Source organism: Carcharhinus amblyrhynchos, chromosome 32 (assembly GCF_965287045.1).
Source record: "Carcharhinus amblyrhynchos chromosome 32, sCarAmb.v2.hapA, whole genome shotgun sequence".
Lineage (NCBI taxonomy): Eukaryota > Metazoa > Chordata > Chondrichthyes > Carcharhiniformes > Carcharhinidae > Carcharhinus > Carcharhinus amblyrhynchos.
In genome coordinates this window covers 20,743,606-20,763,664 of record NC_137355.1, presented here as the reverse complement: position 1 = coordinate 20,763,664, position 20,059 = coordinate 20,743,606, and the positions used below count along the sequence as shown (strand labels likewise).

General features: G+C 49.6%; 1 protein-coding gene across 1 annotated transcript in view; it reads left to right on the top strand.

The window, feature by feature from the left end:
- Positions 1–20,059, top strand: part of iqgap1 (IQ motif containing GTPase activating protein 1) — a 140,305-nt gene that overhangs the window by 99,898 nt on the left and 20,348 nt on the right. The window contains 8 exon segments of the mRNA XM_080216240.1: positions 1,100–1,169; positions 2,139–2,347; positions 3,998–4,153; positions 5,794–5,957; positions 8,834–9,058; positions 14,244–14,384; positions 17,244–17,328; positions 19,162–19,397. Of these exon segments, the coding sequence (XP_080072366.1) occupies positions 1,100–1,169; positions 2,139–2,347; positions 3,998–4,153; positions 5,794–5,957; positions 8,834–9,058; positions 14,244–14,384; positions 17,244–17,328; positions 19,162–19,397 (1,286 nt within the window).

Genomic DNA, 20,059 nt, shown 5'->3' with positions numbered 1-20,059 from the left:
GGCCAGCAACCTGCAGGTCCCACAAATGAAATAAATCAGATGTGAATGGTGAACACTGTGAGATCGGACCCTTCCCTCCAACTCATTCCTCTCAAATCACAGCTGCCAGCCTTATCCCTCTGCCTCTGGGACCCTCTTGAGCTGTTTAAGTTGCCAGGGTGACAGATACACTTTTCTGACAGTTCAGCGGAGTGACTTGTAGGAGGGGGGGCTGGAGGAGTGTTCAATCAGAAATGGGAACAATCAGCAGATCTGGCAGGGGCAGCACGGCGGCACAGTGGTTAGCGCTGCTGCCTCACAGTGCCAGGGACCCAGGTTCGATTCCGGCTTGAGTCACTGCCAGGCTGGAGTCTGCATGCTCTCCCCGTGTCTGTGTGGGTTTTCTCCCATAGTCTGAAAGACCTGCTGGTTAGCTGCATTGGCCGTGGTAAACTGCTCCTTAGTGTCCCAACATGTGTAAATTGGGGGGTAAGTGTGCTGCACTGTGAGTCAATGTCACTAAATAGGTAGCTGGCCATTGATGATTGTCAGAACTTGTTATAAATTGTCTGCCATGTTTCCGATATTACAACAGTCACTGCATTTCAAAATATCCTTCATTGTTGTAAACCACCTTGGGATCTTCTGAGGCCATGAAAGGTGCTATATAAATGCAAGTCCTTTCTTCAACAGAACAAGAAGTCAAAGCCTCGTTTGGAGCCTGAACTAAAGCTGGCCCCTTGTTCAATGTCCAAAGACAGACTGGTTAGGGTGCTAAATCCTCCCTCAGTGTACCCGAACAGGTGCCCAAGTGTGGTGGGATTTTCACAGTTACTTCATTGCAATGTTAATGTAAGAATGCCTGTGACTCTAATAAATAAACTTTAAACTTGATCTGCGGAGAGAGAAACAGGAGTTTCGAGTCTGTGTGACCTTTTTTCGGAACTCTCAGAAGTCTGCCACCCCTTGAAGTATGTGCAGCTCAGTAACTGTGTTCCCCTGTCCCTCGCACTCAGCCTCCTCCATCCCCTACCTGTGCAGATTTCACCACTGGTTCGAACTTTCCTGCCGTGTCTGCCGATGTTAATATTTATCTCCTCTTCCCCTCTTTCATTTCCAGGAAGCTGACATTGTTAAAATCCAGGCATTCATCAGAGCAAACAAGGCCAGAGATGACTACAAAACTCTGAGTGAGTATTCAATCCGAGAGAGTATTGGGATCGGACCCCTGTGTGACCACGGTCACGTATCGGTGATAGTTCATTGTAACTTTACCAAACTGTCTGTGGTTAGCTTATTTCTGGATTATTACCCACAGAATCCCTACAGGGGGCCATTCAGCTCACCAAGTCTGTACCGACCGCAATCCCACCAGGTCCTATCCTCGTAACCCCACATATTTACGCTAACCCCCTGACACTACGGAGTAATTTAGCACGGCCAATCCAGGTGCACGTCTAAAGGCTCAAGCCGGGAATTGAACCTGGGTCCCTGGCACTGTGGGGCAGCAGTGCTAACCACTGTGCCACCCTGTTGGATCAATGAAGAGAAGCAGAAATTCGGAAACAATAGTTGGTCGAGAGAGGGCGGTACGGTGGCACAGTGGTTAGCATTGCTGCCTCACAGCACCAGGGACTCAGGTTCGATTCCCGGCCTCGGGTCACTGTCTGTGTGGAGTCTGCATATTCTCCCCGCGTCTGCGTGGGTTTCCACAGTCCAAAGATGTGCAGGTTAGGTGGATTGGCCATGTTAAGTTGTCCCTTAGTGTTGGGAGATTCACAGGGTAAATACGTAGAGTTACGGGCATAGGGCCTGGGTGGGATTATTGCATATTCAATGGGCCGAATGGCCTCCTTCTGCACCGCAGGGATTCTATGAGAGAAGGAGTAAAGAGGAAAATTAGGAACTGGGGGAGGAGAGAGAATGTTGTGGGATTGAGAGTAGGATGGAAAAGAGAATCAAGGAAAAGTAACATCAGTGACCCTGGAGTTCAGGGTTAACCGTCGGGGCCATCAGGGTTTTAGTCACAGATCACAGGCCCGATAGATCTCTGAAAGCACCGTTTGGTGTGAAGATGCGTTTGTTTGGTTTCTCTCTCCTCTCCACTTGCCTCCCTCTTTCTCACTCACTCGCTCATCCTCTCCTCTCCTCACGGACAGTCAATGCGGAGCAGCCCCCGATGGCCGTAGTCAGGAAGTTTGTCCACCTGCTCGATCAGAGTGACCAGGACTTCCAGGAGGAGCTGGAAATGATGAGACTGAGAGAGGAGGTGGTGACTCGCATCCGATCCAACGGATCGCTGGAAAACGACCTCAACACCATGGATATAAAGATCGGGCTGCTGGTGAAGAATAAGATTACACTGCAGGTAACGGGAATATCATCCATGGGAAAAACGGGAATATCGCTCCAGGAATGATGGGATTATCGCCCTGGGAATAATGGAAATATCACCCTGGGAATGACAGAAACATTGCCCCGGGAATGACGGGAATATCGCTTAGGGAATATCAGTATGGGAATGTTGGGAATATTGCAATGGGAATGAGAGGAATATTGCCCTGGGAATAATGGGAAATATCACTATAGGAATGATGGGAATATTGCCCTGGGAATGACGGGAATATCACCCTATTGATGACGGTAGTATCGCTCTGGGAATGATGATCGCCATGGGAATGATGGAAATATCACTCTGGGAGTAACGGGAATATCGCTCTGGGAATATCATCCTGGGAGTAATGGAAATATTGTCTGGGTAATGGAATATCACTCTGGGAATAACATGGGAATAATGTGCCTAGTAATGGAAATATCATTTTGGATAGCAGGAATCTGTCCCAGGAATTTAGTTCCAGGGAAACTATTCCTGGTAACAGTACCAAGAGTGACAGCTCTGGGCATTCCATCCTTGGGACAAACGTTCTAGGTTACAGGAATATCCATTCAGGGATAGAGTCTCTGATAACAGGAATAACTTCCCAAGCACCACAGGATCATTGCTCTGGAAATAACACCCAGGTGATGTTACCCCGGACAGAAGAGTGGGAATGTTACATTGGGAATGCCACCTTGTGAACATTTTACTGGGTGAAGGGAATACAGTGAAATTCCCGAATAATTACTCTTTGGGAATATGGATGCCTGAACTGAGATCGGCCCCTCCACCAATCCCCGGTCGAAAGGCAGAGATTCTAGTGGGGGGGGGATTGGTAGTGACGGATTTGGGATGGGGTGGGGGGGGGATTGGTAGTGACGGATTCGGGATGGGGTGAGGGGGGGGATTGGTAGTGACGGATTCGGGATGGGGTGAGGGGGGGATTGGTAGTGACGGATTCGGGATGGGGTGGGGGGGGGGAGATTGGTAGTGACGGATTTGGGATGGGGTGGGGGGGGGATTGGTAGTGATGGATTCGGGATGGGGTGGGGGGGGGGATTGGTAGTGACGGATTTGGGATGGGGTGGGGGGGGGGATTGGTAGTGACGGATTGGGGATGGGGTGAGGGGGGGGATTGGTAGTGACGGATTGGGGATGGGGTGAGGGGGGGGATTGGTAGTGATGGATTCGGGATGGGGTGGGGGGGGGGATTGGTAGTGACGGATTGGGGATGGGGTGAGGGGGGGGATTGGTAGTGATGGATTCGGGATGGGGTGAGGGGGGGGATTGGTAGTGACGGATTGGGGATGGGGTGAGGGGGGGGATTGGTAGTGACGGATTGGGGATGGGGTGGGGGGGGGATTGGTAGTGACGGATTGGGGATGGGGTGAGGGGGGGGATTGGTAGTGACAGATTGGGGATGGGGTGGGGGGGGGATTGGTAGTGACGGATTGGGGATGGGGTGAGGGGGGGGATTGGTAGTGACGGATTTGGGATGGGGTGAGGGGGGGGAGATTGGTAGTGACAGATTGGGGATGGGGTGGGGGGGGAGATTGGTAGTGATGGATTGGGGCGGGTGGGGGCTGATTTACAGAGACGGATGGTTACACGGCGACAATGGTTTTCTTTCCGATCTTACAGGAAGTGGTGTCACACAGTAAAAAACTGACCCGGAAAAACAAGGAGCAGCTTTCGGATATGATGCAGATCAACAAGCAGAAAGGAGGCCTCAAGGCTCTGAGCAAAGAGAAACGCATGAAGCTGGAGGCTTATCAGAACCTCTTCTACCTGCTTCAGGTAAAACTCCAGCCCGAGACCTCCATCAGCTGGAAAAACTTTCACTTTCCCCGTCCATTCCATCCCCTCCCACATCCCCATGTACACTACCCCCATCCCTGACTCCCCCCCATCACTGACTCCCCCCCATCACTGACTCCCCCCCCCATCACTGACTCTCCCCCCCCATCACTGACTCTCCCCCCCCATCACTGACTCTCCTCCCCCATCACTGACTCTCCCCCCCCATCACTGACTCTCCCCCCCCATCACTGACTCTCCCCCCCCATCACTGACTCTCCCCCCCCATCACTGACTCTCCCCCCCCATCACTGACTCTCCCCCCCCATCACTGACTCTCCCCCCCCATCACTGACTCTCCCCTCCCAGTTAATCCCCTCTCATACCCCCTCATATACTCTTCCTCCCCTCGCCTTGAGGATTGTCCCTCTGAGTGTGCGGTTTGATGGAGTAAATGGGCCAGTGTCTGGGCTCATTCACACTGCCAGCTTTGGCTCAGTGGGTATTGCTCTTATCTCTGAAGGTTACAGGTCCAAATCCTGCTCCAAAGATTGGAACACAAAACACAGGTGGACTCAGCTGGTGCAGCGCTGAGGGAGTGCCGCACTGTCAGAGGGTCAGTGCTGAGGGAGTGCCGCACTGTCAGAGGGTCAGTGCTGAGGGAGCGCCGCACTGTCAGAGGGTCAGTGCTGAGGGAGTGCTGCACTGTCAGAGGTGCCTCTTTCAGATGAGACATGAAACTGAGTCCCCATCTGCCTGGTCAGGAGGAGGTTAAAGACCCCATGGCTCTGATGTTGTAGAAGAACGGGATCATTTTCCCCAGGCTCCTGACGAATATTGAACCCTCAGTTCAAAATCACAAGCTGATGATCTGGACCTGATCACATTCCCGTGCAAATTAGCTGCTGTATTTCTTACAATACAAGAATGACTACACTTGGAAACAATATTTCATTAACTCAGAAGCATCCTGATGTTGTGGAAGGAAGGTGCTATTGAAATATAGAGGACAGCATGGTTAGCACTGCTGCCTCACAGAGCCAGTGACCTGGGTTCAATTCCCCGCTCGGGTCACTGTCTGTGTGGAGTTTGCACATTCTCCCCGTATCTGTGTGGGTTTCCTCCGGGTGCTCCAGTTTCCTCCCACACTCTGAAGATGTGCGGATTAGATGGATTGACCATGCTAAATTGCCCCTTAGTGTTAGGGTAAATGCATGGGGCTATGGGGATAGGGCCTGGGTGATACTGTGGTCGGTGAAGACTCGATGGTCCAAATGGCCTCTTCCTGCTCGATAGGGATTCAGTGAATGGACATCCTTTCACCAGGAAGGGTTTTGTGTCAGTTTCTTGATGGTGTGTGGCTCACCCAAATAGTGAGTCCTCCAGCAAGTCATTGGGCCAAATTTTACCGGCGCGTTGCCCGAGGTTAGTACGTTCCTACCCGAGGCTAAGGGAGAATGCCGTTCTCCGAGCCTCGCCCGTCCCAGAATTGGGGCTGGCTTGCCAGTAAAATTCCAGCGGTATCTGTGGAACCTGTGGTTCTGGAGAAGAGGAGGGGAAATTGTTGGACATAAAGTAAATGGTTCCCTTTAAGGAGCGCAGGAATCACTGTCACGTTCTGTTTTTCTTTCTGTCCGCAGACTAACCCCACCTACTTGGCCAAGCTGATCTTTCAGATGCCCCAGAACAAATCCACCAAGTTCATGGACTCGGTCATTTTCACGCTGTATAATTACGCCTCTAATCAGAGAGAGGAATACCTGCTACTGAAACTCTTCAAAACTGCCTTACAGGAAGAAATCAAGTATGTCCTGTGCACACCTGCTCCTCCCTCCCCAATCCCAAATAATCTTCTGGTGTTGGTGTTTGAAAGATATTTGGATGTAGTGTTCGCGAGTGATTGATCCTTTATTACTCTCTTATTGATAAGGAGAGAACTGGCGAATTTGTTTGGCTTCTTCAGCCTGTTCTGCCCAATTGTATACAAGCAGCCGTCTTTTTAAATCACACACAACTTCTAGTAAAAATAATTGTTTCTAGTCACACACACCAGTAAATTATTTACATATAATGCAAAGAGGTAGGCCTGGGACAGTTGCTGTTTAATCACATCCCATCAGTAATGTCATAAACGTTAGTGGTGGATTGATGGAATGTCCGTTCAGACAATGATCACTTAGTCTTACCTTTATTACAGTTTCGGTGTGGTTAGCATCCAGCTGTTGATAGATTATGGTGAATCAGTCACCTTTGTCTGCGCTGTCTATTTCATGTATATGCGGAAACGGCCAGTCTTCAGTGAGGGCGCTGCTGCTGATGTGCTAATTTTCCTGGCCCCTTGGCTAACACCCTGCTGAGCTTCTCTCCTACATTCAAAGAGGAGCTGGATAGATATTTGCCTATGGAATGGGATTGAGGGGATAGGTACAGACTGAAATATTCAACCCAACCTGTTTGCTGCGATGTCAGTGCCCCAGCAGTGATGGGAGGAGGATAGGTGAATGCACTGGAGTTTGATTGATGACCTTAGGATCAGGGTCAGACTTGCCTCAACAAAGTATGTGATTGGCATTTTTCAAATTCATTCATGGGATATGGCTGGGCCAACACTTATTGCCTTCAAACTGAGTGTCTCACTCGCCCATTTCAGAGGGCATTGCTGTGGTTCTGGAGTCACATGTAGGCCAGATCAAGTAAGGACAGCAGATTTCCTTCCCTAAAGGGACATTAGTGAACCAGATGGGTTTTTACGACAATCATTAGACTTCTAATTCAAGATTTTTTGTTGAATATAAATTTGACCATCTATCGTGGTGGGATTCAAACCCGGGTCCCCAGAACATTACCCTGGATCACTGCATTACTAGTCCAGTGACAAAATCACTGCACCACAGCTGCGTTCAAACTCTGTATGTACACATATCCCTACACTTAAAAACCACCTTAACTTAAACAAAATGTACTTTATATTTATCAATATTACATTTGGGTGACACGGTAGCACAGTGGTTGGCACTGCTGCTTCACAGCTCCAGGGACCTGGGTTCAATTCCCGGCTTGGGTCACTGTCTGTGTGGAGTTTGCACATTCTCCTCGTGTTTGTGCGGGTTTCCTCCCACAGCCCAAAGATGTGTGGGTTAGGTTGATTGGCTATGCTAAAAATTGCCCCTTAGTGCCCTGAGATGCGTGGATTTGTGGGTAAATATGTAGGGATCTGGGGGTAGGGCCTGGGTGGGATTGTGGTTGGTGCAGACTCGATGGGCTGAATGGCCTCTTTCTGCACTGTAGGGTTTCTATAATTCTATGATTTCTAAGATTTAATTTCTCCAACTTTCTACAAATCGTGTTGTTAATATTGTAATTTTTTTTGTTTAGATGTTTGGGTTCATTATCATGTAGAATATGTACATGCAGTATATTTGCTTTATTATTGTGTTACAAATCAGGGCAGACACTTCAAGGTGTTTCTCTGAAGCTTACCTGCCCTGTGACGTTTAACATTGAGTTTGGCTCGGATGAATATGAGAGGTTTCTCTCCAGGTGTAAGTCAATTGACCCACAAGGAGCTTTTCTCAAAAACACAGTTTGATTAAGAATATTGGTGACGTGTGCAGTAAGACAATTAGCAAGAACTTCTAACAATTACAAACAAGAAACACAACAACCAAGATAATGTATAACTCTTAAGGAACTATCCAACCAAAGCCAACATCCACAACACAGACCCTCCAAATAAATGCAATACAGCATAGGTTAATGTCCACTTGTTACAGGAATCCCACCTCCTGGGTTGAATGCTGAAAATTCCTTGTGAAGAAACTCAGAAGAGGTTGTAGTCAAATCTGTTTCCCAAAACACCACTTCTTAAAGGCAGAACCAAACAAAGAGAAAAAAGGGAGACAACGATTGCTTCTGAGCTTGATGCTAAACTGCTTCCCAAAATGAAACTGAAAGCAAAAGGGTAAAAAACCCTGATCACCTGACTGGCCCAGCTGAGCTTCACCCCGTTGACATCACTGTAGTTGTAAGATGCATGATTTAAAAGTACACTCACATGACCATTGTTATTTGCATTGGGATACAGTGAAAGATATTGTTTCTTGTGCTACAGAGACAAAGCATACTGTTCGTAGAGTACAGAAGGGAGAAAGAAGGAGAGGATGTAGAATGTAACATTATTAGAAAGTTTAAAGGAGTTAGAGTTCAGACTGAAGACCATAGAGTGAGGGTGAAGGACGGAATTAGAGGGTATGCTGGGGACAGCTCGCAAGAAGCCTCCTTACTCCACCACCATCTTTTTTATGGCGATGCAATGGCACAGCGGTTAGCACTGCTGCCTCACAGTGTCAGGGACCCAGGCTCGATTCCCAGCTTGGGTCACTGGCTGTGTGGAGTTTGCACATTCTCCCCGTGTCTGCGTAGGTTTCCTCCGGGTGCTCCGGTTTCCTCCCACAGTCTGAAAGACGTGTTGGTTAGGGTGCGTTGACCCGGACAGGCGCCAGAATGTGGCAACTAGGGGAATTTCACAGTAACTTCATTGTAGTGTTAATGTAAGCCTTACTTGTCACTAATAAATACACTTTACTGTTTATATACAATTGGATATTAATATATATAAGCTCTGTGTGGGATGTTTAGTCTCAGCCATTTTGACCCTGACACGTTCCCTACTTCCTGCAGGTCAAAGGTGGATCAGCTTCACGAGATCATCACGGGAAACCCCACGGTTATTAAGATGGTCGTCAGCTTCAACCGGGGAGCGCGCGGGCAGAACGCTCTCCGACAAATCCTGGCGCCCGTTGTCAAGGAGATCATTGAGGAGCGATCGATGAACATCAAGACTGATCCTGTGGATATTTACAAAGCCTGGGTGAACCAAATGGAGTCACAGACAGGCGAGGCCAGGTAGAGGAGAGCGGGCTACCCACAGCCACGTGTACGAGCTGTAAACTTCCTCACCGCCGGCTGCTGCTGTACACCCTCTTTCCCAGGAGAACCACTCTGCGAAAGGAAGGCCTGAATTGTCCCCAACTCCGGCAGCAGTGTGCGTGGTGTGCATCCAGGAACGCCGGAGGGTTGGGGGAGGGGTTCCCTGGGCAAGTGGTGAAGACCCGGAAGCCGGGGAGAGACACCTTTCACCAGTATCGGTGGCAATGCTGATCTGCCATTGGAGGAACAAGCACTGGTTCCACCTGTCACAACCTTCAACACAGGGTCATAAGATCGTAGAATATAGGAGCAGGAGTTGGCCATTCAGCCCATCAAGCCTGCTACACCATTTGGCAAGGTCACAGCTGTTCTGATTTGTTGTCTTAACTCCACTTCCCTGTCAATCAACCTGAGCATCTCAGAGGCCGGTGTCCCTTCACCCGATTCCCTCTATTTACAAACTCTATTCCACTCCTAAGAGAGTTTCCGGTTCACAGTTAAAATCCAGAGTGTCAGTATCCCTGACATTCCTCAATATACACACACAGGCGAGACTCCCTGATTGGCCAGGCAATCGTTACCTCAATCAGGAAACTCTTTTCTTGTCCAACCAAATCAGGGACAACGCAAAAGGGCCAGCTCCCTCACAGGAGGGGGAACCACCCGAAACAAAAGACAAAGCAGAAAGGAAACTTAAAACATCAAATTAAAACGTGATTAAAGGGGTTGATAATATACCCCAGTCCCCGCGGTGCCCAGCGGGCATGGAAGCTGTGCCCTCGGACACCACGTGCTCCCTTTCCAAGGACACCCGGCCAATTATCTCAATCAGGGAGCTCATACACCAGGGGACAAATAACATGGGCTTCATTGAGAATGTGACACAACCATAACCTTTGAGGTCCTTATCAATATATAATCTGTCTAATTCAGCCCTGGCAATATTCAATGGTAAAAAGTCTGACAACACCAGGTTTTAGTCCAACCTATTTATTTGATAATATACTCGCAAGCTTTTGGGGTTAGCCCCTTCATCAGGTGAGTCGCAGAGTCGCTGAACAGAGACCCCCGAAAGCTTGTGAGTATATTATCAAATAAATAGGTTGGACTAAAACCTGGTGTTGTCAGACTTTTTACTGTGTTTACGCCAGTCCAACGCCGGCATACCCACATCATGAATATTCAATGGCCCAAGCTCCATTGATCTCTGGGAACAGAATCCAAAATCTAGCCAGTTTCCAGGTGGAGGGGGGGAGCGGGTGTGGTTCGCACCATCCATCTTGGTTATTGAGTCTGGGACTGAGCTGGTTCGACAGTCCCGTGCTCTCGGGCCTGAGGGTAGACGGTACGCACATTGTCGCATACCCTGTGCCCCATGCTGATCACGCCAGCCTCACTGTGATCCCACACGGTGCATCACGGAACAGGGGGTGGCTTTATCGACAATTAGGAAGGGAATACGAGAGCTACACCCCACTAAGAAAGAAGGAAGTGTCTTTTCAATACAATACTGTTCACATCAGCTGAATTTCCCGAGGCATTTCACATCCAGAGTTCATTTCTGAATGATGTAACTGTATACAGAGACAGCCATTCTGTGTCAACACCAGACACCAGTGAAGCCAATAAGGACTGCCTCTGTTCCCTGCGTGTGATCACTGTTAGAATACTCAATCCCCGTGTCAACCAGAACCAGCCCCAGTTGGATGTGCACACTTGTTTCACACTGTGTCCAGTGGATCACACACAGCTTCCTCCACCAGCTGCTATTTCAGATTGGTAGACGGGGAAACGGAGTTAAACCCACAAATCAGAACAGTCGTGACCTTGCTGAATGGTGTAGCAGGCTTGATGGGCTGAATGGCCAACTCCTGCTCCTATCTTCTTATGATCTTATGACCCTGTGCTGAAGGTTGTGACGGATGGAGTCAGTGCTTGTTCCTGCAGTGGCAGATCAGTATTGCCACTGATACTGGTGGAAAGCGTCTCTCCCCGGCCTCTGTCTCCTCCCCGTTTGATGTTGGTGTTGGACTGGGGTAAACAATGTAAGAAGTCTCACAACACCAGGTTAAAATCCAACAGGTATATTTGGTAGCACAAGCTTTAGGAGCACTGCCCCTTCATCAGGTGAGTTGTCCCTCCCCACTTGCCCAGGGAGCCCCTGGATACACACATTGTTGATGTGTGTCTGGTTACTGGTGACAGTGCCGGTGTGTGTAGTGACACCAATGCTCTCGATGTTTCCAGCTCGGGAAGGTACGCTCTCCGCCACTGCACGGCTCCCTCTGCACTCTCTCACTCGCTCCTTATCCCAGTCCCTCACTCCCCATCTCAGCAGCTGCAGCCCCCACTTACCCTTCATTTACAAATGCTTCCAGAGTGTTCCCAGCACTTGCCATTATTCACAGAGTTTGCCACTTGCCAACCTGGATAAACCCCCCCACACGGTCCATTCTGACTGCCGCACAGTCAGAGGGTCAGTGCTGAGGGAGTGCCGCACTGTCAGAGGGTCAGTGCTGAGGGAGTGCCGCACTGTCAGAGGGTCAGTGCTGAGGGAGTGCCGCACTGTCAGAGGGTCAGTGCTGAGGGAGCGCCGCACTGTCAGAGGGTCAGTGCTGAGGGAGTGCCGCACTGTCAGAGGGTCAGTGCTGAGGGAGTGCCGCACTGTCAGAGGGTCAGCGCTGAGGGAGTGCTGCACTGTCAGAGGGTCAGTGCTGAAGGAGTGCTGCACTGTCAGAGGGTCAGTGCTGAGGGAGTGCCGCACTGTCAGAGGGTCAGCGCTGAGGGAGTGCTGCACTGTCAGAGGGTCAGTGCTGAGGGAGTGCCGCACTGTCAGAGGGTCAGTGCTGAGGGAGTGCCGCACTGTCAGAGGGTCAGTGCTGAGGGAGTGCTGCACTGTCAGAGGGTCAGCGCTGAGGGAGTGCTGCACTGTCAGAGGGTCAGTGCTGAGGGAGTGCCGCACTGTCAGAGGGTCAGTGCTGAGGGAGTGCCGCACTGTCAGAGGGTCAGCGCTGAGGGAGTGCCGCACTGTCAGAGGGTCAGTGCTGAGGGAGTGCCGCACTGTCAGAGGGTCAGCGCTGAGGGAGTGCCGCACTGTCAGAGGGTCAGCGCTGAGGGAGTGCTGCACTGTCAGAGGGTCAGTGCTGAGGGAGTGCTGTACTGTCAGAGGGTCAGTGCTGAGGGAGTGCCGTACTGTCAGAGGGTCAGTGCTGAGGGAGTGCCGCACTGTCAGAGGGTCAGTGCTGAGGGAGTGCCGCACTGTCAGAGGGTCAGTGCTGAGGGAGTGCCGCACTGTCAGAGGGTCAGTGCTGAGGGAGTGCCGCACTGTCAGAGGGTCAGTGCTGAGGGAGTGCCGCACTGTCAGAGGGTCAGTGCTGAGGGAGTGCCGCACTGTCAGAGGGTCAGTGCTGAGGGAGTGCCGCACTGTCAGAGGGTCAGTGCTGAGGGAGTGCCGCACTGTCAGAGGGTCAGTGCTGAGGGAGTGCCGCACTGTGAATCAATGTCACTAAATAGGTAGCTGGCCATTGATGATTGTCAGAACTTGTTGTAAATTGTCTGCCATGTTTCCGATATTACAACAGTCACTACGTTTCAAAATATCCTTCATTGCTGTAAACCACCTTGGGATCTTCTGAAGCCATGAAAGGTGCTATATAAATGCAAGTCCTTTCTTCAACAGAACAGGAAGTCAAAGCCTCATTTGGAGCCTGAACTAAAGCTGGCCCCTTGTTCAATGTCCAAAGACATACTGGTTAGGTGCTAAATCCTCCCACAGTGTACCCGAACAGGTGGAGATTAGGGGATTTTCACAATAACTTCATTGCAATGTTAGTGTCACAGGCAGAGTTCCATTAATAAATAAACTTTAAACAATGCAGGCAGCTCTGAGACAGCTCAGACACTGGCTTCAGATCCTGAGTCTAAAGCTCAGATAATAATAACTGGCCCAGGCTGAAGGAGGATGATTTCTGTAAAACTGCTGCGGGTTTTCAGCCCATAGTGGTTAGCACTGCTGCCTCACAGTGCCAGGGACTCGGGTTCAATTCCCGATGGGGATCACTGTCACTGTCTGTGTGGAGGCTGCACATTCTCCCCGTGTCTGCGTGGGTTTCCTCCAGGTGCTCCGGTTTCCTTCCGTAGTGCAAAGCTGTGCAGGTTAGGGTACATTGGCTGCGCTAAATTGACCCTTAAAGTTGCAACATGTGTCAAATGGGGGATTAATGGGTTAAATGCATGGGAATACAGGGATAGGATCTGGCTGGGATGCTCTCTTGGAGGGCAGTATAGACTTGATGGGCCAAGTGGCCTCCTGCTCTGTGGGAATTCTATGCTTTCGCAAAAACCCAGCTTGCAGGTGCAGCAGGTGGTCAGGAAGGCGAATGGGATGCTGGCCTTCATAGCGAGGGGGATTGAATATAAAAGTAGGGAGGTCTTGCTGCGGCTGTATAGAGCACTGGTGAGGCCGCAGCTGGAGTACTGTGTGCAGTTTTGGGCGCCGTACTTACGCAAGGATATTTTGGCCTTGGAGGGAGTGCAGAGGAGGTTTACTAGGCTGATGCCGGAGTTGAGGGGGTTGAGCTATGAGGAGAGACTGAATAAACTAGGCTTGTACTCGTTAGAGTTTAGAAGAATGAGGGAAGATCTCATTGAGACATATAAGATGATGAATGGGATGGATAGGATAGAGGTGGAGAGAGTCTTCGCGCTCAGAAAGGACAGTAGGACTAGGGGGCACAGCCTCAAGATAAAGGGGGGGCGGTTTAGAACGGAGTTGAGGAAGAACTTCTTCACTCAAAGGGTGGTGAATCTCTGGAATTCTCTGCCTGTTGAAGTGGTGGAGGCTGCCTCGCTAAATATTTTTAAGACGCGGGTTGATGGGTTTTTGATAAGCGAGGGGATTAAGGGTTATGGGGAGAGGGCGGGAATGTGGAACTGAGCCACGACAGATCAGCCATGATCTTATTGAACGGTGGGGCAGGCTCGAAGGGCTAGATGGCCTACTCCTGCTCCTATTTCTTATGTTCTTATGTAGAACAGAGAAATGTCAAAAATTTGGAAGGGTTTACATTTTACAAAGTAAATTTATGTTAATGAGTATATGTAACAAGCATCCCTTTGGTTATCTGACTAATATTTACTGTGTCCACATTTCTATTTTCAGTAAACTCCCGTATGATGTCACACCAGACCAGGCACTGAGTCACGATGAGGTTAAACTGAGACTCGATACCTCCATCAAGAACATGAGGGCCATCACTGACAAATTCCTATCAGCTATCGTCACCTCAGTGGATAAAATCCCGTAAGTGTTCGTGTCCCACACCCCAAACACTCCCCCCCTCTCCAAATCACTGAATCTATCCACCCATTTAACCCCTTCCCACAGCCCCATGTACACTCTTGCCCGTTATAAAGTACCAATTTGCTCTCGATAGAATGCCCCCTCTCAGCACTGACCACATCCCTGTTGTGGTCACAGCGACTCGAGTGAAGTATTTCTCTGCTGATTTGAGCCTAAGTGTTTTTGTCACAGGGATTGTTCGACACCTTGCTATCCCCCAGATTAACCCAATCCCCTTTAATATTCCGATATCTATATTTCCTGTCGGTGAATGATTCGTATTTCCAGCAGTTCAGAGTGCGCACTCCCAACACACAACTCCACAGCAACACAGAAAATTCCAGCACAGGAACAGGCCCTTCGGCCCTCCAAGCCTGCACCAACCATGCTGCCCGACTGAACTAAAACCCCCTACCCTTCCAGGGACCATATCCCTCTATTCCCATCCTATTCATGTATTTGTCCAGATACCCCTTAAAAATCACTATTGTACCTGCTCCCACTACCTTCCCCGGCAGTGAGTTCCAGGCACCCACCACCCTCTGTGTAAAAAATCTGCCTTGTACATCTCCTTTAAACCTTGCCCCTCGCACCTTAAACCTGTGCCCCCGAGTAATTGACTCTTCCACCCTGGGGAAAAAGCTTCTGACTATCCACTCTGTCCAATCTGTGATCAGTACCACCTTAAGTCAAAGGCACAGACTCATGGGGACATCACCACCTGGAGGTTTCCCTCCAAGTCACTCACCGTCCTGACTTGGAAATATATTACTGTTCCTTCACTGTTGCTGGATCAAACTCCTGGAACTCCTTCCCTAATAGCCTTGTGGACATTTCTACACCACATGGGAGGCGAATAAACAGTGGTATTCTTGCTGGAGTGGTAATCCAGAGTAATGTTTTGGGGACCCGGGTTCAAATCCCACCATGACAGATGGTGGGATTTGAATTCCATAAAATTCTGGAACTAAAAGTCAGCAATGACCACGAAACCATTGTCCATTGTCGGGAAAACCCATCTGGTTCATTCATATCCTTTAGGGAAGGAAATCTGCCGTCCTTACCCGGTCTGGCCTACATGTGACTCCAGAGCCACAGCTGACTCTCAACTGTCCTCTGAGATGAAGGACAACTAGGGATGGGCAGTAAAAAAACGGCTAATGTTACGCCGTTGTTTAAGAAGGGTGCCAGGCAAAAGGCGGGGAATTATAGGCCGGTTAGTTTAACGTCTGTGGTAGGTAAAATGTTAGAATCCGTCATTAAGCAGGAAATTGCGAGGCATCTTGAAGGGAATTGCTTGATAGGGCGGACGCAACACGGTTTCATTAAAGGGAAGTCGTGTCTGACAAATTTACTGGAGTTCTATGAGGATGTGTCTAGGGCAGTGGATAGAGGAGAGCCGGTGGATGTGGTCTTTCTGGATTTTCAGAAGGCATTTGACAAGGTACCTCACAAGAGGTTATTGCAAAAGGTCAGGGGACATGGAGTTGGGGGTAGGGTGTTAGCGTGGATAGAGGATTGGTTGTCAAATAGGAGGCAGAGAGTGGGGGTCAATGGGTGCTATTCGGATTGGCGGATGGTGACTAGTGGGGTGCCCCAGGGGTCGGTGCTGGGGCCTCAGCTATTTACCATTTATATAGATGATCTGGAGGAGGGAACCGAGTGCAGGGTGTCGAAATTTGCTGATGACACCAAGATTGGGGGAACGGCAAATTGTGCGGAGGGTGTGGAGAGTCTGCAGAAGGATCTAGATAGGCTGGGCGAATGGGCCAGGAAATGGCAAATGGAATTTAATGTTGGCAAGTGTGAGGTGGTCCACTTTGGTAGGAAGAATGGTAGGAAGGACTATTACTTACGTGGCGAAAAACTGCAGCAGGCGACGGTGCAGAGGGACCTTGGGGTCCTTGTGCATGAGTCGCAAAAACCCAGCTTGCAGGTGCAGCAGGTGGTCAGGAAGGCGAATGGGATGCTGGCCTTCATAGCGAGGGGGATTGAATATAAAAGTAGGGAGGTCTTGCTGCAGCTGAATAGGGCATTGGTGAGGCCGCAGCTGGAGTACTGTGTGCAGTTTTGGGCGCCGCACCTGCGCAAGGATATTTTGGCCCTGGAGGGAGTGCAGAGGAGGTTTACTAGGCTGATACCGGAGTTGAGGGGATTGAGCTATGAGGAGAGGCTGAATAAACTAGGCTTGTACTCGTTAGAGTTTAGAAGAATGAGGGGAGATCTCATTGAGACGTATAAGATGATGAATGGGATGGATAGGATAGAGGTGGAGAGACTCTTCCCGCTCAAAAAAGACAGTAGGACTAGGGGGCACAGCCTCAAGATAAAGGGGAGGCGGTTTAGAACGGAGTTGAGGAGGAACTTCTTCACTCAAAGGGTGGTGAATCTCTGGAATTCTCTGCCCGTTGAAGTGGTGGAGGCTGCCTCGCTAAATATTTTTAAGAAGCGGGTTGATGGGTTTTTGATAAGAGAAGGGATTAAGGGTTATGGGGAGAGGGCGGGAAAGTGGAACTGAGCCACGACAGATCAGCCATGATCTTATTGAATGGCGGGGCAGGCTCGAAGGGCTAGATGGCCTACTCCTGCTCCTATTTCTTATGTTCTTATGTTCTTAAATGTTACGTCCGTGAAACTGGAAATATTCTGCATGTTTTCCATGGTTCTGGTGGGTGGAGAATGACGATTTCTCACCCACGGACTGAGCTCAGAGTGCTGTACTCTCTTGCCCCCACAGTTGGAGCTGCAGTCACGGTGTGTGATTCATCCAGCTCCACCCTCGCTCTTCACTCACCATGTTTCTCTGTCTCACCCTTGCAGCTACGGTATGAGACTTATCGCTAAAGTGTTGAAGGATTCCCTACATGAGAAGTTTCCAGATGCCACGGATGATGACCTCATTAAGGTAGATGTTGGGTTGTGTTAGGCCTGAAGGATCCTAATTCACAAATGGCGCTGCTTCCTTGAAGCCCTGTTTATATGAACAAAATGTTCTGCCTGTACATCAACCCCCACGAGCATTTCAGACAGGATTCAACAGGGTTATTTTACACAGATAGCCACGTGTGTGACTGAACTACATTCAGGAAAACTTCAGGTTGGAACCTACGTCTGTGCCACTTCTTGAGCTGTGGTGTTGGTGATGTGACTGCAATAATTGCATTGAGCCTGGGCCCCAGAGTTCAGGATGGTTACATTGACCTTGTCAGCGCAATTTCACCAGAATAATACTAACAGTAGTTACATCATGGAGACATGTTAATCACACCAGGCTTTGACTTCTGGGGATTGAGGGCTGATCTCACTGAGGTTGGGAATGATGAAAGGGTTTGATAGGGTAGAGAGAGAGAGAAATTATTTCCCTTGGTGGAAAGAGAGCCTAACCTTCAAGAAGTGAGAGTTGGACTGTTTGGGGGAAATGTCAGGAAAGACTGTGGAAATCTGGAGTGGTGTACAGCTGCTTGGGGGTCAATTGGAGCTTCCAAGAGTGAGATTAATGGATTTTTCAGGGATCCGGAGCTAAGATATTTAAATGGAGGTTAGGAGTTACTCTGGGCTGTGATTTCACTGAATGGCGGAATGGGTTTGAGCAGCTGAATGGCCTCCTCCTGTTCCTCAGGGATGCTGCCATTGATCTTAACACTCCTCAGCCAGGGTCCCCGTTCCCGAGTAGCTCCTGCAGGACCTCCTACTGAAAACTGTGGGAGGAGGGATGTCAGGGGAGAAACACAACAAACTCTTTGATGCTTATTACAGTTGACTGTCCTATCAGCCCATACCATCCTAGTTCACAAATGATATACATTATATTACATTCAAGAGGCAGCTGGATACAGGACTTGGGGCGAATGGGATCACAAGGTTATGGGGAGAAAGCAGGATTAGGCTATTGAGCTGGATGATCAGCCATGATCGTGATGAATGGTGGAGCAGCTCGAAGGGCCGAATGGCCTCATCCTGCTCCTATCTTCTATGTTGCTGAATGAGTAACAACAACAGAGCAGGTGATAACAAAAGCCTGGGATAAACTTGCACCGATCAGGAGAGGACAGAGGAAAAGTCAAAATGACTGAAGTTGAGTGATTGTTGAGTGATTGTGGATGTGTTTTAGGAGAACGGGACAGATGGTCAATGAGCCAGCACAGAGCTGACAGGCCAAATGGCCTCCCCCTGCCTTTAAGCGCTAACTGACCCTGAAACTATGTGCACCTGTTGAGAGGAACTCGTTCCTTGTTTGGGACATACGGAATTGCCTTTGTGTCACCGGGCCTACCAGCTGAGGCTCCACAATCCAATCCCACACCGGGAAGTAAATTGGATATTTTTCCAAGCTTGGATAACTTTGCTGCTTCTCTTCTGTTTTTAAGGCTTTCGATTTCTCTTCTTTCTGCCTTCTTCGAACTGAGCTTCAGACGAGGAATGAAAGTTCTTCGTTTCCTACCTCCACAGGCGTGGTCTTTAACGTTGCTTTCTCCTGAGGTGAATCTCTGTGTGGCTGCCATTTCTCCTGAAGCAACCTGTGCGTATACCCTTCTCCTTGCCCCTCCACTGTCTTTACCCCCTCCCCTCTTTCCCTCTGCACCTCCCCCCCACCACCCCGTGTACCCTATCACTGATAGCTTGCACCTACATCACTGTGTACAGATCATTCCAGTTTTCATAGGGAGGGGTTTTGAGGTGGGGCTGGGGAAGGTTGAAGCTTTTTTTTCTGTTCTGAATCGTGTTTTGATGATTTCAGATCATTGGGAACCTGCTGTACTATCGTTACATGAACCCTGCCATTGTGGCTCCTGACGCTTTCGATATCATTGACATCTCAGCTGGTGGTGGGGGCCTGACCACTGACCAGAGGAGGAACCTGGGCTCCATCGCCAAGGTCTTACAGCACGCTGCTTCCAGTAAGATGTTCGACAAGGAAAACTGCCACCTTGGCTCTGTGAACGATTACCTCTCTCAGGCTCACATGAAGTTCAGGTAAATTCCTGCCTCTCCAATATGGCTCCGACACAAAGCCCACCCAACGCCCAACCATCCCTTACCCAACCTTCCCCTTGTGATAATCCGGTCCCCACTAGGATAGTAACCAGGATTTTCCAATCCCGCCCACAGTGAGGATCGGCACGTGTGGGACCCGCCCATAAGTGTCTGTTGTAAGTTCACAGACTTTCACATCGATAGGTAAATGTTTGGTGGCACGGTGGGTTAGCACTGCTATCTCGCAGTGCCAGGGACCCAGGTTCAACCCCAGCCTTGGGTCACTGCCTGTGTGGCCTTTGCACATTCTCCCCGTGCCTGCGTGGGTTTTCCCCGGGTGCTGTGGTTTCCTCCCACACTCCAAAAATGTCTCGATTAGAAACTAGAAGCAGGAGGAGGCTATTCGGCCCTTCGAGTCTGCTCTGCGTTCATTTTGATCAGGGCTGATCATCAAATTCAATATCCTGATCTCCCCTTCCCCCCCATATCCCTCGATTCCTTTACCCCCAAGAGATAGATCTAATTTCTTCTTGAAATCAGACAATATTTTTGCCTCAACTACTTTCTGTGGGAGTGAATTCCACACATTCCCCATCCTCTGGGTGAAGAAATTTCCCCTCTCCTCAGTTTCAAAAGGTTTACCTCTTATCGTCAAACTATGA